The sequence below is a fragment of the Nanorana parkeri genome, unplaced genomic scaffold (genome assembly GCF_000935625.1).
Source record: "Nanorana parkeri isolate BGI_ZX_2015 unplaced genomic scaffold, ASM93562v1 scaffold642, whole genome shotgun sequence".
NCBI lineage: Eukaryota > Metazoa > Chordata > Amphibia > Anura > Dicroglossidae > Nanorana > Nanorana parkeri.
Genome location: NW_017306910.1, coordinates 52,843 through 72,313, shown reverse-complemented (window position 1 = coordinate 72,313; position 19,471 = coordinate 52,843). Strand labels below are relative to the sequence as shown.

At 37.7% G+C, this 19,471-nt stretch overlaps 1 protein-coding gene across 1 annotated transcript in view; it reads left to right on the top strand.

The window, feature by feature from the left end:
- LOC108792425 (ephrin type-A receptor 3-like) overlaps positions 1-17,323 on the top strand; it is a gene marked incomplete at its 3' end in the record, with an annotated part of 111,538 nt that extends 94,215 nt beyond the window's left edge. Inside the window, exon 3 of the mRNA XM_018563207.1 lies at positions 16,663-17,323. Within this exon, the coding sequence (XP_018418709.1) occupies positions 16,663-17,323 (661 nt within the window). The remainder of the gene's footprint in view (positions 1-16,662) is intronic.
- Between the last annotated feature and the right edge of the window lie 2,148 nt (positions 17,324-19,471).

Here is a 19,471-nt window from a genome sequence, read left to right as displayed (position 1 = left end):
TACTACAGCCACTGCAAGGAAAGTCACACTCCCCATTTTTGATTGTATATATGATAAATGAATAAATGGAGAATCAACAGCACAAGTCTAACCCAATCTTGTTGTTTGATTTTATTCTGAAATGGTCAGTCAATTTAGCCTGCTATTGTACACCCAAATGCATCAGTTCTGGTGGAATTTTAAAATGCATTTTAGCATTTGATGTACAATAATATGTTAGAGGTTAAACCAGCTGTTTACTTTTCTTCAGGTATGTGTCTACAAGATATACATCAGTCAAGTCAGCTAGAAGGCAGTACCCTAAAATGAGACTGGCTTGTCAGATTACACTTGAGAGCCTGAGGTTATAACACCAGGGGTATATAGCCGGCATGTGTTTTATAATACCTACATCCACTGGTAACTGCTTATTCTACCTTAGGCAGGCTTATGTTTGAACTATTGCCATATATCCTTGCCACACAGGAAGTTAAGAATCTAACACCAAATATATACAGTATATTTGTCTCATTGGCAGACATACATCCTATTCTAGTGCTGGGGTTTCAGAGCAGAAAACCTCCTATTTGGGCCACTTTCACACTGACCTTGGGGAAAGGCAATCCTTCTTTTCATATCTGTGACATCACATTAAGTGATGTAGCAATTGCCTTTGACATCTGACCATGCACTCGCATACATTTATATTCTGAGGTGAGCTCCTGTGGCCTTGTTAGACTCATGACACCCTAGTCAAATAAAATAGCAAAAGTCTTTACCTGGTCTCCAAAAACTCAGTTGACAGCAGTGACAGTAAATCAATATTACTGCTTAACTGGGATAAAAACACATATGATGTATATGAGGTGAATGATGTGGTTAAAAGTAGAACTGTGGCTAGGCTACAGTGTTTTTTTAACAAGTAAATAAACATTTAAACAAGACCTTACTGACCTCTGTAGTTACAACCACTGTGGAGAGATGATGGGCATTAAAATAAAAAAGGATCACCCCTTTTATCATTCATGTGATCTAGACCGTGTACTATAAATGTTATGCTGTAACACTGGAAACACTACACCATGCACCCTAAATGCACACATCACTATGTATCCCAATACTCACAGCACCATGTATCTCACTAATCCCAGCCCCATGTGCCCTAATACACACAGCACAATACACCCTAATACACACGGCATCATGCAACCCAATACACACTGTGCTGTGCATCCCAATAAATACAGCATCCCAATACACATAGCACCATGTACTCCAATACTTAAAGCACCATTGACCCAATATATAATGTACACCTATGACATGTAATACTCATCTCAGCAGCCTATATTCTACCTAGATTTTACCTCCCCTCTTGCTTGTCTCTCTTTTCAGTGGCAGGAGCTGAAACTTAGTTCATCCATGCCCTGGTATCTGCTCTGTAGGGTTACGAGTGAAAGGAGATTAGGCCACTGCACTGCAGCCAAGGAGGTAGGTAGTGGGCATTCAGGGAAGATGCCCATCTTGAACCACCTGAGCATGAAAGGGGCACTTATTAAGTGTGGGGGGCGTGAAGAGCTCTACCTGAATCTGGTAGGAGAACATTTGTTTCAATAGTTTTCACTGTGCCGATCTATGAAAGGTAACCCACTAAAACAATTTTTTTAGTTTTTTTATTGTATGTTTCAGAAAAAAGCATTGATACTTCACTATTGGTTCACCATTATCTTCATTTCTTCAGCTGCAGCCAACATGGTTTATTATGTTGTGCTTGTTCTATATTCCTTCAAATACTTTGTTATGAGATTGATTGACCATGTGTTTTTTCCATGCAAATTCCATGTTTTTCTTCTAAGTGAAGCATTAAATTACTACTTGTCTACCTGTTCTTGTATTTTATTATTTCCAAGCCTTTCAGCCTCTAGATTTCCAAAGCTAAACATTTCACTCCGCAACAGAAGACATGAATCGAAATTACAGCAAATATAGTTTTATTGCAGCCTCTATGCAGCCTGGAAGAGGCTTTGTTGTCATTGTGACTCTTTCAATTGTTTAGACAATCACTGAACCGTCTTCGAAAATTTTAGCTGTCACTAAACAGTTGCTTGGCACTGTGTGGGTGGTACACTGCTGCGTTAAATGATGTTAATGTTGTTTGTAAGTGCGGTTTATAAATAGTGAAATTGCTTTTTTCTGTTTGAATTGGTTTGCCTGGGTTTCCAGGGAAGGTAGAAGGTGAGGCTTGTAGCTGCAAGGCAAAAGTAATGTGTTCATTTTCAGCCATTAAAAGCTAAACTTTTTTTTGTTAGTTTTGTATTGAATGTTTCCGCTAGGTAGATTTACTCTTTGTACAGATGAACCTTGTCACTTGGACTGAAGGTGAAGAAAAATCAAAAAGTTGTCCTCAGAACAGAAATCTTCGACTTATTTCTGTGAAAACTGTATAAAAGGGATTGACCTAACTTTGGAGAGATTTCCTCTTACTTCCTATTGTGTCTACATCAGCCTTTCTCAACCAGAGTGCCATGGTGCCCTGAATACATCTGCAGGTTCATTCTATAAAACAGAAGCTATGAAACTTTAATAAAAAAGGATTCACTGACATACTTTAGTGCAAGAGAACATATTTCCAGGATGACTTTTAGTTATTACTTTACTTCCTGAGGCAGTTTTTATTGTACAAAGACATTGTGATTGCTACTTTATTCTTCTGCTTTATTCCTTAAGAGATGCCTGCATGTGCATAACGTTCAGACGGGAATGAGAATTATCCTGCTGGTGTACCTGCATAGAACACATTATAATAGTTTTGGTCTCCTCTGCACAGTTTAGGTTACTGTTCATTTCTTTGAAAAATAAATCAGCTTTCTTTTAGCTGTTTATTTTATTGTTATTTGGGGTCATTCTACCCAAAGCTATTATTCAGTTTTATGGCAGATGCTGGCAAGTTGTGTCATCCACCATTCTTCATGTTTTTCTAAGTATTTTGGTGCCCAGACTTCCACATATGAGTTTCAGGCTCCGCAAATCTGCCACAGGCGGTGCAAAGGGAATGGTGGTGGTGTGTGTGTGTGTTTTAACGCTGAAGATGAGATTTTTTATTTACTCAACGTGGAATTGTGGGTATTTATGACATTCCAACTTATGCAGCAGGAGAACTGGCACTTTGAAACAGGGGGAGCATAGACTGGAACTACAGCAGTGAGATCACATTGTCCATTTAGGGTGAAGGCATATGGATAGGTGAGTATACCTTGCTGGACAGGTGGGCTATATGTCCCTAAACTGGCAAAGTGACAGTGTCTCTTTAAAGTATTTTTGAACCCTCACAGGAAAAAATTAATGTCAATAAAGAGTGTGCATAGCGGACATCAATGATCAGTCACAAGCCCAGTGGTTTCAGGAATACATGTCCCATGATACTTTAAGAGCATTATGGCATTTGCAAGCATGCACCATTGTGCTAGTTTCTACAGTTACCTCCTCCGACAGGTTATAGCAGAAAAGAGAGCAGCACAGCATTTGATCGTGAAATATGTCTTAATCTGCTGTTAATCAATTAAGCAGTGGGAAGCACAGGGGAAGTAGATGCCAGTGGAGGCTGCCACTGCTGATTACACATCAGTGTTCTGAGCATTCGTACTTAATCGTGTAGTCTCATCTGGTACTATGCACAATGGAGTGACAACACTGGACAGAAAAGATTGTTGCATGCTGCAATATTTGATTTTTTTGTTCTAGGGTATATAAACATTAAAGTGATGGCTAAATCTACTTAACAGCATCTACCCAAAAATCAAAGCGTCAGTCTTGAGTGGGCTGACCCTTTAAATCTCTAACAGTTCTGGCAATTAAATGTACTAAGGGATCATCCTCTGTAGCCTGAAGCTTCCCCCCTATCTATAATTTCAATATTGTTTTTTTTATTTTTTATTGTGTAAACTGTTTTGTATTACATTTTTTTAATTTCATGTTGGGCCCTCTTATGTTATCTTGAGTATTTCATGGGCCCTGCATATCCCAGTCCAATACGGGCCTTTAAAATAAAAATCTAAACAAAAGCTTCCCTCTAATTTCTAAACTTAAAAAGAAGCAGAAGACTTGACAGTGCAAGCTGCAGTTAGGTGGTTAAAGAAGACTGCTAATTTTCACATGCAGAGATTTCTCTTGTGTGTCTTAGGTTAATTAGCAGTAGGAGGTCACAAGTGCACCAATCTATAAGGAGGTGCAAGGTCTAGTAACTAAGGGAGGCAAAGAGACTTCAAAAAGGCATTCAATCTTCATACAAGCTGGGATAATTTAATACATTATAAGCTAATAAATTAATATCTTACTTCTAATTATCCTATAGTATCTAATGGCAGGGATGTTCATATCTCAAAATATAATAGTATTTTTTATTTTGTTAAAATGTCTAAAGCTTTTAGGACTAACGTGACTAATATATACAGTATATATGACCTTTGACGCTGATCTAAGATCACTAGAACATATACTGTGCATGCACCCTTCCAACGCCCCCCAATATGATACATGCCAATTTGTAGTAAACATAAACCGAAGGTCCTAGTTGCAGCTACACCATCATCTCATTGCATCACTGTAACATTTTGTCCTACTCTAACAATAGTACCTGATAGTATCAGCATCAGGTATACAAAGCACAATGCAAAAATTCCAAACTTATACAAGCCACCTGAAAACCTCTCATGTATATGCACCAAACACAACAATAAGAAAAGGCAAGATGCTCATTGTTCAAGCTAATGCCAGTAAATGTACAGTCCCTTGTGCTGTAAATGTTCTGTGTTCATCACACTTGGGTGATAAGTGGGAGTGAGAACACCAGCTCATCACAATAGAAGCGATGGTGGTATGGAAATTTTCTATAAAATCTGTTTTACACATCAACTTTTAAAGAGGATCTGTACTGTGCTGTGTAAGCTATGTCACATAAGGCAAATGGTGGGCATAGGGCTAGTCACCAGTATTGCCTGTAGGCTCCCTGCAGCTGATCGTCTACTATTACTGACCTACCATGCCTTGTTTCATGTCTATTATCTGTGTGGTTGTGGGTATCTTGGTAGAGGAGTAGGGCTTTGCTCCATCATGCCCAAGCTTCCGCCCTGATGACTTGTGATCTAATGACTGATAGGGTAATTAATGAGTGCACTTAATATGGGATGCAGCCATGACAAGGGATTACCAGATCATTCTGTGCTCTCTAAAGAGAGAGAGAGCAAACAAAGCAGAGACTGTTTGCGTTCATTATATTTATCTCTCTTTATTTCAAACTTTGAACAGAGCAGCCTGATCATAGCAGGAGAGAGGGGACGGGATGAGTAGTGTGTACATTTCAGCTTACACTATTGATCTCTTTAAACAACAGACCTTATTTCAGCAAAATTGATACGGTTAACATAGAAAGCACATGAAAAATGTCTAGTGCTCCAGCTGCTGGTTGGAAATATGAACGCAAGATATTTCATACTTATGTACACATTTAAAAAAAAAAAGTTTCACAGGGTTATTCACAAAAGGGTGAAGAGTTTGGAGAAGGCAGGAGAAGTGATCAATCGAGGACAACATAGCTGAACTGGAAAGTGAGCTGAACTGGAGAATCTTTCCAAATCAGCTATGCTTTCCTAGATTGTTCACTTCTCCTGCCTTCTCCAAACTCTTCACCCTTTTGTGAATAGCCCTGTTAGTCTTCATCATGATAAAGAATATATGCAAAACTACTATACATTCCCTTAACTCGTTACTGATTCTACACTTCCTACCAGCCCCTCACGATTGTATAGTTTTAATAAGACATGAATGACAGGATAATTAGATTACCTTTATTTAAGCATCTACATTCATGTTATTGTGTTTTCATGATGTACTGTTTTATTGTCTAATAAAGTCCTGTGTGCCAGACACGTTGTATTATCTTAAAGCAATCAAGCAAAAATTTAATTCTAAAAAAACTAGCACTGATCACAACACATTGTTTTAGAAGGTGAGTTTCTAAGCAAATACATTGAAAGCAGCCCTCCTAAGTAATTAGAGCCATGGGAATGTTGCGAAAAACACTTTCAAACTTCCTTCTCTAGTTTGCATTTTCTTGCATACTAAGTACTCTTCACATTATTCTTCACCTTCTCCCAAGCTGTGCGATCGGCAAGGTGTTAATTTATGGTTATCAAACGCATGTGGCAGCCTAATCTCATCACTAGCAAAGCTGTCTGCTCTATGACTATTTGTAATTACAATTTCAAACACTTAATGCAAAGGATCAAATCAATGTCATATTGTGGCTTTAGGATTGGAGTCTTATTTTTGTGCCTCAACAAAGCTTCATGGGCTACTTTAAAGTGAAGGGGAATATTAGGAAGAACAGCATTTAGGGAGCAGCAAAACTTGATAAAAAGCAATAAGAGCAAGTTAAACAGACTGCATATAAAAATACACAAGACTGCATTCTAGAAATACACTAAATGGCCTAACTTATGTTGGCACCTGATCATCACAACCAGTGCACCCGCCCTCTGCTGCAGTTCTCCATCAGGTCCCCACTACTGATTGACAGCAGCAGAGGGTGGGTACAATAGCTAGTTTTCTATTGGCTATTGCAAATTGAAATAGCCAATAGGAATCTAGCAATGCATTCCTATGGTCATAATTCTAGGTCCACCTTGGCTGCAGCTATTTATAGAAGGCACCCCCAGGTGTCTTCACACAGTTAAGTTAGAGATCTAAAAGCAGATTTGTTGTCAGCTGGAATAATTTCTGCATGTTATTAAGGTTGTCTTATTGAACAGATTGGATTACGTATCATACATATTTGGAAGTTGTAGTGATGCTAACAGAAACATATTGTTTAAACTGCAATGTTTTCTTCCTGAGAGAATTCAGGCTCAAAGTGTAAAGTGCCATTGAACAACACCTGTCATGCCGTCCCGGCAACGCGTTACGTTTATTTTTATTACAGTTTGTCTTTCTGATAAGAAACTGATATTCATGGGGTTTGTTTTCTTGGAAGAATTCATTGTCATTGAATCAAAACTACACTTTTCTGCGGCATTCTTTTGTTGTTATAATTCTATTATGTCTACATTTAACTTATAAGTGGAAAAGAAGGGGATGGGTAAATAATTTTTTTGATGGAGAGTGACAAAAGATTTTCATTTGTATGAAACATATGTGCTTTCAGAGGCCTAATTTGGAGACCCAGTAGTGTGTCACATTTCTCCTCTTCTTGTTTATTAGTGTCACTCAAAGTAATGTAAGTATCTGAATGTGACTTTGTATCAGCCTCTTCCAGTTCACTGTACAGCAAAGCCCAGATTGTAAGAGGGAGAAGCAGCACATAAAGCCAGTCAGGTGTGCTGCAGGAGAAAAGCATATTTATAAGAGGAATGAGCCAAGTGTGACAGAGATGAGCTCACCACTCTGTTGCTTCTCCTTTCACTGTCATGTCATAAGGTAGGGGAGGGACAGGACCTGTAATTAAAAGTGAATCTGTAGCAGAGAAAGATTAGGTCTCCTCCAATGCCACACAGGACTGTGCTTAGTGTCCATGAGGAGCTCCAGCCCATTAGCTTGTCATTGTCACAGCTTTATTGCCAGGGTTTACCTAGCCAGTAACCAAATGGTATCTGATTAATAACCTTAGGGTTTTTTTTCAGTTGGGTGTAGTGGTCTGTGTATAGTCAGATGGCTGTTATAGTTAGGACAGGCCTTTATGCTACGTTATGCCAAATGGGCGCTCACAGTTTTTTGTTGTTTGCCATTTTGTGTTGAATGTGTACGCTGTGTAAATCTAATAAACTTTGGCTTTGCCCTTCCAACCAAAATAGATTCAGTGTTTTATTGAGCACAGAAGAGATATTTGACTCAAGATTATAATATGTTATTATGTCCGTTCTTCTCACCTATCAAGCCTTGGTTTGAGTTGCACAGCTTGTACATGGCCAGTGTTGTCTACATCCTCCAGTGCTCTGTATGCTGTCAATAGTTGAGATCAGCTGCATATACTGAAAGAAGTGTTCTTCCAGTTGGATTGTAATTAATATTATCTAGCCTGACACATGACCTTCAACTTCTAAATCTGTCACCAACCTGGGGAGTTCAGACTGACATATTATTAAAAAAATGCACAAGCGAGCACCTTCATTGAAAACCGCATGTCAAAACAATTAGCAGATCCAAAATATAGGAGGCTGAAGTTATGTGGAAGGGTTAACTTCTCCGGGTAAAAACAAGACCTGGACTCCACCCCCTCCAGCCTCCCTATTGGTTCTTTATTGTGATTGATGACATCACAGACCATTGGAGAGGCTTAGAACATGGGAGAGGTGAAGCTGAGACCAACTTTAACAGAGAAGGTTTTGGATATAACTTCAGTTGCTGGTATCTCCAGATATACTGATTATTTTGACATGCAGTATTCGGCTAAGATAACCCCTGCTTATTTTTTTTTCCCATCATATGTTTAGTCTGACTTGCTGCCTAAGTTTTTGACAGGTTTACCTTAAAGTGACCTTTACAACACTCAAACATCCCCATATCTATCATAATACAGTATGCTGCAGAATATTTTAAGAAGAAAAGGGTTTTCTATGTCAAATGAGTACTTCTACAAACAGTTCAGGGAACCAAAGCAAGAAATGAGACAATATTCAGAAAAATGCTTTATTATTTATCAGGGATTAGTGATGGCCATATACTTATTTATATTTCTGCCAGCAAAAATTTAGTGAATTAATGGCATTGAGTTTAGTAAATGAGGTTTATTTTAAAAAATTCAAACACTTTGTACAAAGCAGACTGACCCTTAGCTACCAATACTGTATCAGCATACAGATTTCAGACGATACAAGAAATTACTCCATGTCTCTATGATTAGGTCTTTAACGGGTGAAACGCGATAGAGAGGGTGCCCTCTAGACAGGGAGTCTCAGCAGACTGGATATTCTTTGCCTTGTGGTTTAAAAACTTGCTGTTGGTGGTGGACTCCAGTGTGCAGCTTCTTTCTTTGGGATACACGAAAAGAGATGGGATTCATTGCTATGGGTTAGTGCACTTAAAACAAAGTAATTGCACATTGACTGTTTTATTGAAAACCACTATGACAACAACAACCAATCTCATTGACTCATATCAAAGAAACAGGATACAATTACATGATTGTGCTAAATTAATCAATAAAGACTCATTACGGAATGGCTTCATCCATAGTGCACATGTAACAATTGTCTTTCTGACAAATCTAATATTGTTAAACAAGCACTGAGAGAAATAGGAATATAATAAATGCCATTTACCATATATTTAGCTGCATCATAATTGTACCGTTTCTTGAAAGATTTTCATGTCTTGTTCATGACCATGGGGTAAGTGTACACTGTTGTCCACAGAATCCTACAGCTGCATATAGAGTGAACGCATAGACATTGCATTTCATGTATCCACAGTTTCTTTTAGCAGAGGGCACAGTTTGGAGATTCTCTGTGGATCTACTAAGGGCATCAGGGATACATATATTTCTCAATAGCCATTTTTGTGCACCAAATGCTGCTGAAAACTCACATATTACCTGCTAAAAGTGGCACATAGTATGCACAAAGCCTGCAAACAGAGCAGAGCTGTGGGTAAGACACAGCTGGTGCTCCTACTACAGGGTACTTGCAGAAAATGATGGATGTGGGTGGTGGAGACAAGAACAGTCACCTTGCACAAGGAGAGAGAGCAGCAGTGACTGGCCTTTATTACAGGAAGCTCCTGCATAGAGGCAAAGTGCAGGAGTAGTTTTATGCTGCACATATCTGGAAGAAATACACAAAGGACGCCTACAGGGTTATGCACAAAGGGGAGAAGAGTTTGGAGAAGGCAGGGGAAGTGAACAATCTAGGACAACATAGCTGATTTGGAACAATTCTCCAATTCAACTCACTTTTCGGTTCAGCTATGTTGTCTAAGATTGTTCACTTCTCCTGCCTTCTCCAAACTCTTCAATCCTTTGTGCATAACCCTGCAAGATTCAATTAAGAATACACATGCCTCTTGTATTTAGATGACATTTGTTAAGTTGGGATATTATATCAGCTTTAACCTAAATTTTGAGTTTTGAGTAGGAAGTACCTGCCATTATATAAACATATCATTTAGTTTAGAATTAGATGTAAAATGCTAATTCAGAACAAAAATACTAAAATCCTTTCAAAGAGAAGGCAATTCCTGAAATGCATGACTATAATAAATTGCTGCATGGCAGCTGAAAGATTACACCAGGCTTGTCCTAGGAGTGCTTACTGCTCTGTAAGCTCATACCTGGGGGCTGGGGGGAGGTATTCAAGAAGTCCACATAGAATTCACCCATAACATTTCCCATATATGTTTCATATATGTTTGGCTGCTAGGGTGGAGCACAATTTGTGCTTTATATTGCCCTGTTGTTTTCTATTTCTTCATACTGTTTTTGTATCTCGTGGAAATCTAAATTAAAGAATATATAAAACAATATAGTTAATTGGGTCAGATAGCAAGTAGTAGAGTGGTATGAATTATTTTGTTCACTCTATATTTGAACAACATAATCATCACTGAATTTTAAAAAAATGCCAAAAAGCCAAAAAGAACATTTGCAACAATCCACAAATAATAAGCTCAGTTCCAAGTATTATGAAGTGAAAATTCATAGAGCTTCTATTGAATCTGCTGTACAGCTCATTCCAATATTAAAATGGTACTGTAGTGGTTTAATAATCCATAAATCGTACCAATCAGTGGGTTTAGGGATCATGTGTTCCAAATGTGATGTACCTACAGCAGTCCACGTAAAAGAAAACACTTAATGTCAATTAACACTTTCATCACCAATTCTAACAGGTAAGGTAACAAATCTGAAAAAACATACCATGCAGCCACTGCTAATCTCTGACAAGTACCATAATCACGTATATTTATACCCTGCACATTGTGTGAGCAGAGTCATATGGAAGTGTGACGAATGAAACAGACGCATTTATATACACCAGAAATTTGAGAATTATCTGGAGAGAAGTTTTCACACTTTTCTGTATATCTTGTGGATTTTGGCAGGTGCCTCTGGCTATGAAAAAGTTATGTCATTTTCTTACACGTTCCATATGCTGTAATTATCAGTGCATAGTATTGGGCAATGTTTGAATGAACTGTGCTCTTTTAGCAATGCAAAGAATATGCTGTTGTCTGAGTCATTTACAGGATCAGTACAGTAAATTCATTTGGAGGGGAACTATAGTCACAAACGAAGCATTCCACCTTCTCTGCCCTACCCTCACATGGCCTCTGCTGCAGGGGAGGATCACCCACTTTTAACTCTGGCCCTACCATTTAGCAGGGGTCATGTGACCAATTTGCCACATTAGCAAGCACCATTGTAACTCAATTCAAGGGCATGGTAATATTGTATGCCTTTTCTTTCCAATATTTGCTTTAACAGAGCAAGTTGGGCAGTGACAGAGGGAAAGTGTTTTTTTCCTTGATTATAATTTCAATTTATAAGGGCAGTACATGGTTATCCTTTCAGGAATGGTAGATCTGCTGGTCATGTTGTGTCACTGGACAACCACATATAGTGCACATGAACTCTTTACACACCATGTTCCATGGGTCTAATTATTCCTCTGCCAGTGTTGGATGCTCTGAGGTGAACGGCAGTCTATTAGCATAGGCCTTGCAGGGCCTTACAGGGTGCAACACGCCAAGACATATAGGACACCGTGGCAAGTGACCCAGTCTGGCCTGACCAGGACCCAGGCATGTGAAAAAGAACGCTCAATCCTGCCGACATGGGTACTGCTTCTTTCCCAGAGCACAAGCCCATACCAAAGAGTAGCCCCACATTGGTTCAGAATAAGATGGAGTCCACACCAAGCTCCTTAAAAAGGTATCCACCTTTAGTGAAGAACAATATGTGTACAGACAGCTACACAGGGTAGTGGTGGCACACACTTGAAAAAAATTACAAGAGTGCTTAAGGAGAGAAGTTTACTTTGCTGCCCAGGCTGCAGACTCTTGTGGTGACCTGGGGAACAACTCTAGGTCACTCCCCTACAGTCACCTCTAAAATCTGTATTTCTCTAGCCTACCCAAATTGTTTTGCCTACAGCAACCAATAGGATGGTGGCTTTCATCATAGTAAGAGAGCAACAATATCCTTCCTAAAGCTGCCCACACACCTTACAATTTATCTGCAGATTTTCTGTGGTCAGATGGAAAAAGTGCAACAGATTGGCCCAGGTGGAGATTACTCCATCCACACAGTTAAGTGTAGATGGAGGAATCTGTTGCACCTTTTCCATCTGACCACAGAAAATCTGCAGATAAATTGTAAGGTGTGTGGGCAGCTTAAAACACTAAAGGTTGTTATGGTACAATTCTACACTATATAGGCAGGCAGAGCTCTGGCCCTTCCTTATTGAATCATCCCTGTCACTTACTGCCTCCTGCATATTCCTATTGACCAGTGAGACTGCCCATCATAGCTTGGAGGCAGAGCTTAGCAGCATGGATGATGTCAGAGCTTTGCTTGTCAAATCTAGCTGAGGTTTGCTCATGTTCTTAAGGCTTGTAAAGTACATATAGGTACCTGCACTATATACATGCAGCAGTTTTTTTTAGATGACAGATTCTCTTTGAATAAGAACATGTTTACATAAACAAATACACAGAACACGGAGTACAAACACTGGGCATACAAAGAGTAAGGAAGGTTAATGTTATACGACACTCTTTAGGATCTTTGAATTTCTCATATTTTCTACCCTCTAAAATGCTGTAAACCATTAACTTAAAAAACACTATTGTATTACATTGTGCATACATTAATATAAACAGATTATTGCATTTTCATGATCTTTTCAAGAGCACATTTAACTGCTACACATAAAAATCATATTTAGGCGATCTGTTGTGAAGAGACAAACTAATGTGTCTCTGTTTATTCTTCTGAATTATATTTATTAGGTATGAATATTAAACAGCTGGCAAGATACCATTGTATACAAATAAGACGTTTGGGACCTGGAAAGCTGCCATACAGAACAAAGGCAGCTGCTGGTGTTTTCAGCTTTATTCATCTCGGCATTGCTAAGTTTTAAATACTTTCCAGAATTTTAAATATAGCACAATTATCTGAAAGCCACAGACATTTTTCAGCTTGCGTCTTTTACCTACTGAAAAGGGTCTACTATAACAATGAAGGGGTGATTTACTAGAGGAGTTGTTTCTACGCTGGATAGTTAACCTCTGTTTGTTTGAGCAACCTAAGCACCTTCAGGGTAAATAGAAACACATTTCCCTTAAACTTAAACTCCATGCAGATAAAAAAATATGCAGGTTTGTGTATTTAAGAGTATATAAAAATACTAGTAAAAGTACCTAAATTTGACTTGGTATCACCCTTGGGCATCTACATATATCTCAACCACCAAACAAAATGGCAAAGAGAGTCCAAATTGCTCATAAAATGATCATATAAAAATCTAACGTGTTTCAGGGGCCCAACATACTCCCCCTTCCTTAGGGCTTGGTAACTTTAAAACTGCTTAGTGGACACAGTAGGCCTGATAACCAGATAGATCTGTAGCATGCAGCTAAATGACAATTTATTGGAGCCGATTGTGCCAGTGTAAAAGATTACAGCAAACCGTTGAGTTTTGCATAGTTGTATATTGGTTCTTCTACAACATAGGCACTGCTTCCTGATAAGTCAAGCCTGCAGTACATGGAGCACAGGCACCTAGCTGCCATGTTTGCATGCAGCAAAATTAAAGGGATGGAACATAGCTGTCTCATGAGAGTGGAAACACTATTTACATGTTTTATTATACTTTAAATATCAACAAATACACTTATAATGATAAAAATCATTCTTTTTCATTTGTTGGTATTTTGAAAGTGGAGATCTAGAACTAACCTGAAAGTAGGACAAATAAAACATGTTTAAAACCAGTCACAGCAGAGTTTTATTACCTGAAGACATTTTTGTTGTAAAAGAATTCTACTGTAATAAAACACATGCTAGTTAGTGAAGGCACTCCCTTACTGTATATGGAAAATGACACAGTAATCCGATCATCTTTGCATTTAATTGTGGGCATTCCGCAGTAAATCCATCTACTTTTGCCATGAAGTTATACTTAGAATTGGTTGTGTATATGAAATTCTATAGTCTGCATGTACTCTACATAGAAATCACAATACAACTGTAACTAATAAGGAAAAATAATGCATACTTACAGCTAAAGTTACAAGAAAAACTTTAGCCATGCCACCAATTTTTTTTGACCGTGCCATGTATATCAGTTTCAGGACTAAATAGACTAAGCTAGTTCACATGGGCTTTTGGGCTGAAAACCACATACACTTCCCATCAACATTAGTCCATGAGCTCACTGGGGTCTGGTGCCGTGGTCCCAGAAGCCATATTGTATTCTTTTGACAAGGTCAAACTAAATGATTAATCATGGCAACCAAAAAGAATTGTTGGTCTCAGTGGGACTTTGTATTCTGATAATATAAAATAGAACGCATTCCATCACAGGAAAAATATAGCTGAAAGTTATTTGAAATTATATTTTCTATGTTTCCTACTGCATTATTAAACTAAATTGTAGACCCTATAGGAGTTATTTGATATGTACATCATCCATGTATGCTGATGGCATATAATAATAATAATAATAATAATAATAATAATAGGACACAACATGACTTTGTTTTTTCAGTGTTGCTAAAACATTCTCTACTGTCTGATTTGCATAGAGTTCTGGTGTCACGCGTGATGGATGGGACAGATAACAAGTCAGATATATGAGCTGTGCTTCATGGCAAGGCATATTTATCATGTGTTTTGTTGCTGTTTCTGTTATGATAGATTACAATAAAATGACTGAAAGAAATAATTACACGCTGTGCTTTCAAATATCATCCATTGGGCCATGGCATGAGTGTTCTCATGCCCTTATTGGCTTTAGCTGACTAACTAACTCTTGTGCACTCATTTAAGTCACTTATTGTTCTTCTTAAAAGTTTCTGAAATGTTTTGTCAGACTGTCTGAGAAATTCAGAACTTGACACAATCTTCTAAAGCTGAACTTTCACTTTTGACCCATTAATTAATTCAAGAGGCAGGATTTACATAATACTTTTTAGATGTAAAAAAGAACAGAAAGACAGGTCATACTGTACCTTTCCTATGCTTACCTTTCAAGATTCTGTTTGCTGCCAATTCTTTAAGGTTCATATATTAGCAGTGTCATCTATATACTTTGATGGATTGGACACAGGCATAGAGCATAAAACAGTCTTTTAATAATAGCATGATTGAACAGATATCACATCCGCCAATGCCTGCTCAACCAATCAATGTCTCTGTTGCACTTAGCTGTGACTCCTTTGACTTCAGGGATTCTGCTTTAAGAGATAATTACATGTTTTTGGGGTTGAACATCCATTTTACTCAATAGTAGTAGCAACGGGAACCAAATGAATTGAGGTCAGTCTTTGACTTCAGGTCCATTTTAAAGCCACTATAGCACATGAGAGATAGTGATTTATACAAAGTAGCTAATCTCACATGTTTCTGTTTCAAATATAGCAAAAAGAGGAACTGGTAAACTGTTTTAGTTTATATCTTACGCAGGAAATTCTCTTTGTTGTATACTTTTTACATGATATCTACCATAAAGAACCAGAGCATAATTTGGGCAAATATTATATTTTACTTCTTTGTTTATATACATATTAATATAATTGAGATATATTAATATTATCAGTAGGCTTTATTACTCTAAGATATTAATGCATCACCCTTTTAAGGTATGTTTAAAGCCAAAATGCTTTTTTTTAACTTCCTGTCCTGTAGACATGACAGAAAAGTGAAAGGAAATCTCTCCAAAGTGAGGTAAATCCCCACTGGAATATCTGTAAAAAATAATTCAAGGCAACTGGACTTGCTGTATTTTTCTTGAAGACGTTTCACTGGTCATCCAACCAGCTTTCTCAATCCAGAATGACGTGTACAAAAATTATCTGATGGACCAGTGAAACGTCGTCAAGAAAAATACAGCAAGTCCAGTTGCCTTGACTTATTTTTTACAGATATACCATGACCTGGATGAATGAGAACCTTCACAGACATACCCCACTTGAATAGTTGTCACTGGAACAATGCACCCATTGGAATATTTCAATTCTACTCCGGTTTCAAATTATAGATTCACTCTCCTTGAAAAAGAGAGCATAAATCTCCCTAGCCAGTACACAGACAGCAATAAAAAAGGGGGTTTTAACCCTTCTCCACTCTATCAAAAACAACTAGAAAAAAAAGTTTGGCTTTAGATACATTTTAAATTCTATATTTTGTTAGAATTTTCACATTCACGTTAGTCTTATTTCAAAAAGGAAAACAATAAAAAGTAAGAGCCTTTTTTCCTGTTCTGAGTTCTCCTGTTTGTAACTTGGCCCCTGTTATTCAAATGTGTTAAAACATGCCTCTGTATTAAAGGTTACTTAATCCAATTTGTTTACCTGTCAGACTTCAATCAAACACCATTGTGCCTTTAAACCTCATATATGTCAGTATTTTTCATTTACTTTATACTTTCATTTTTTTATACATTCATGTGTTCGATCTGTTTTTTCTTTCAGTGGGAAGAAATTAGTGGAGTGGATGAGCACTACACTCCCATAAGAACCTACCAAGTCTGCAATGTTATGGACCTCAATCAAAATAACTGGCTTAGGACAAACTGGATTCCCCGACATGCAGCTCAAAAAATCTATGTTGAGCTAAAATTCACCTTACGAGACTGCAACAGCATCCCACTTGTACTGGGGACATGTAAAGAAACATTTAACCTTTACTACTTGGAGTTGGATGAGGACCATGGGGTCAAGTTTAGGGAGCATCAGTTTACAAAGATTGACACAATCGCAGCTGATGAAAGCTTCACACAGATGGACCTGGGAGATCGAATTCTGAAATTAAACACTGAGATTCGGGAAGTGGGGCCCATCAGTAAAAAAGGACTTTATCTGGCTTTTCAGGATGTCGGTGCCTGTGTTGCCTTAGTATCTGTGAGGGTATATTACAAAAAGTGTCCTTTCACTGTGAAGAACTTAGCCATGTTCCCCGACACTGTACCTATGGACTCACATTCTCTGGTGGAGGTGAGAGGTTCCTGTGTCAACCATTCCAAAGAAGAAGATGCACCCAAAATGTATTGCAGCACTGAGGGAGAATGGTTGGTGCCCATTGGGAAATGTCTGTGCAATCCTGGTTTTGAGGAGCGAGGGTTCACTTGTCAAGGTAATAATCAGTCACTTTGTAGTTATAAGGCAACATATGATAGTTGACTTTTCTTCAGCCTAAATTAATTTAAAATACTGTAACTAGTCTTTGCATGCACCCACACTTTTTATGTTTAAAAATAATGTAATAACAAGCTCCTATTAGACCCAATAAAGAACTTGGGTGTTTAGCCAGTGCAAAATCTATGGTTGAAGTCAGCCCAAGGTTTCTTATGCTATTCCTAATTTTAGAGAGGCGAATGGTGTCCTTTACTATTTTACTGCACTACATACACAGCAAACCAAAATTGCGGTATGTATTATTTTTAATGGCACACAGATGTAATGCTGTTACATAGATGATATGGGCTTAATAAATGTTATTTCCTCATGTGTTCCTAATGCATGCACAGTACTTGCACAGTGATGTAGAGGGGCCTGAATAAGTCTGTCAACCAAAAAGGGCAATCAGTCTTAGTGGCAAAGGAGACTAAATGTACAAATGTACAGTATTTTAATGTGAAATGAGTATAATGTTTTACAGAACAAGTTGACCAAAAATGTTCACATACGTTTTGAGTACTCCCCAAGCAAAATGTACTTTAAGGTCCACCAGCTTGAAGCTCCTCCATTATTTAATCTTCTTGTTGCTCACTAGGGAAAATGCCACACTGATTATCCTAATGACTCTTCACCCAAAGCTAAATAAGACTGATCCTAATTATAAAAGTTCCTTTATTACTATGGTTCTTTTTTGCCTTATTTATATCTGAAATGTATTGCAAAAAAAAAGATTGAGGGTCAGTTTAAAATTATGTTTTGGTACGTTTATAGCATATTTAGAGTGCTTGGAAGGTTGTTCTGAAAAAAAAGCATCTTGATGGTCTTTATAAATTATGGATATTTATATATTTTTTATTCTTCTCTTCTAGTATACTCTGTATCTTCTTCACCTTTCTTGACCTCCTCAGTGTATCTATATAAAGTGTTGAATATCTATATTATTATGTCACTTTGTGTCAAGATCCTGATATCCTCACATAGACATATTTGAAGTATACTGTATCTTCAGTAGTTTATACTATTTATTATTTTATTATTTTTAATATTCATGTTTGTACTTTTAGGTGTTTTCTAGATATATTTGAAATCAGTTGTGGATGAGAAAGTAATTAACTTGACTAATGTGTGGTGTCGGCAATGTGTGTTTTGAGTGCTTCATTTAAAGCTTATCTAAACCCAAGAACTATTTCAGTTTATGTGTGGTAATGTGGTGACTGCATTGGTTTAAATTTCTCAGCCTTTTTCTTTTATTTTCACTTAGTAATTCTGCCAAAAATACACATCCTAGATGCACAGTACATTATCTATGGAGCAGCATTCTCACCATAGAATAAGTGTGTTATGACCACAAAACACCTCTCTACTCTCCACCTCCATACTCTAGGAATAAGTGTTCTGTAGTTCACAGAGGTAAATTGGGCAGGGCTGATAACACTGCTTCCAATAACACTTAAGGGTTTACAGGACAGCAATTGATTTATGGAAGGATTTGTAGGTATTCTTGCTCAAATCAAATAGATGTAAAAAAAACTCTTGCAATCATATACTTAGAAGACCAAAAGGGAGCATATAAGAGATGTTCACTGTTAGGGTTTCCATATACTTTTCATTAACCATTTTTGTACATACCTACCAAGCTGTCCAGGAACAGTCCTGTTTATGAATGAATGTGTTTTAGAAATGGATTTGTCTTTCACATTCGGTGACCTTAGCTGGTGCTTTGGCAAGATTCACATAAGTTTAATTTGTACATTTTATAAAATTGGGTGCTATGACTTTTGATACTTCACTTTTTATACTAGTATTGCATGACTGTACTCTATAAATGCAAACAGGAAAATTAAAATGTTAGCCATTTCACCTGCTAAATAATTTGTAATTCTGTCCAGCTAGTCTTGGATCATAACATTTGGCCAAACTACATACTCAAGAAAATGACTCATCTACTTCCAGGTTCAGTTTTACAGATTCCAGTGTCATCTTCCTGCTTAGTAGCAAGTAGGAATAATGCAATGCTGATTCCTTGTCCAGCGGGTAGGCTGGAGATATAGATGTGACACTGGAAGCTGCAAAGGGGAAAATGGGTGTGTTGCTTACCTGTACA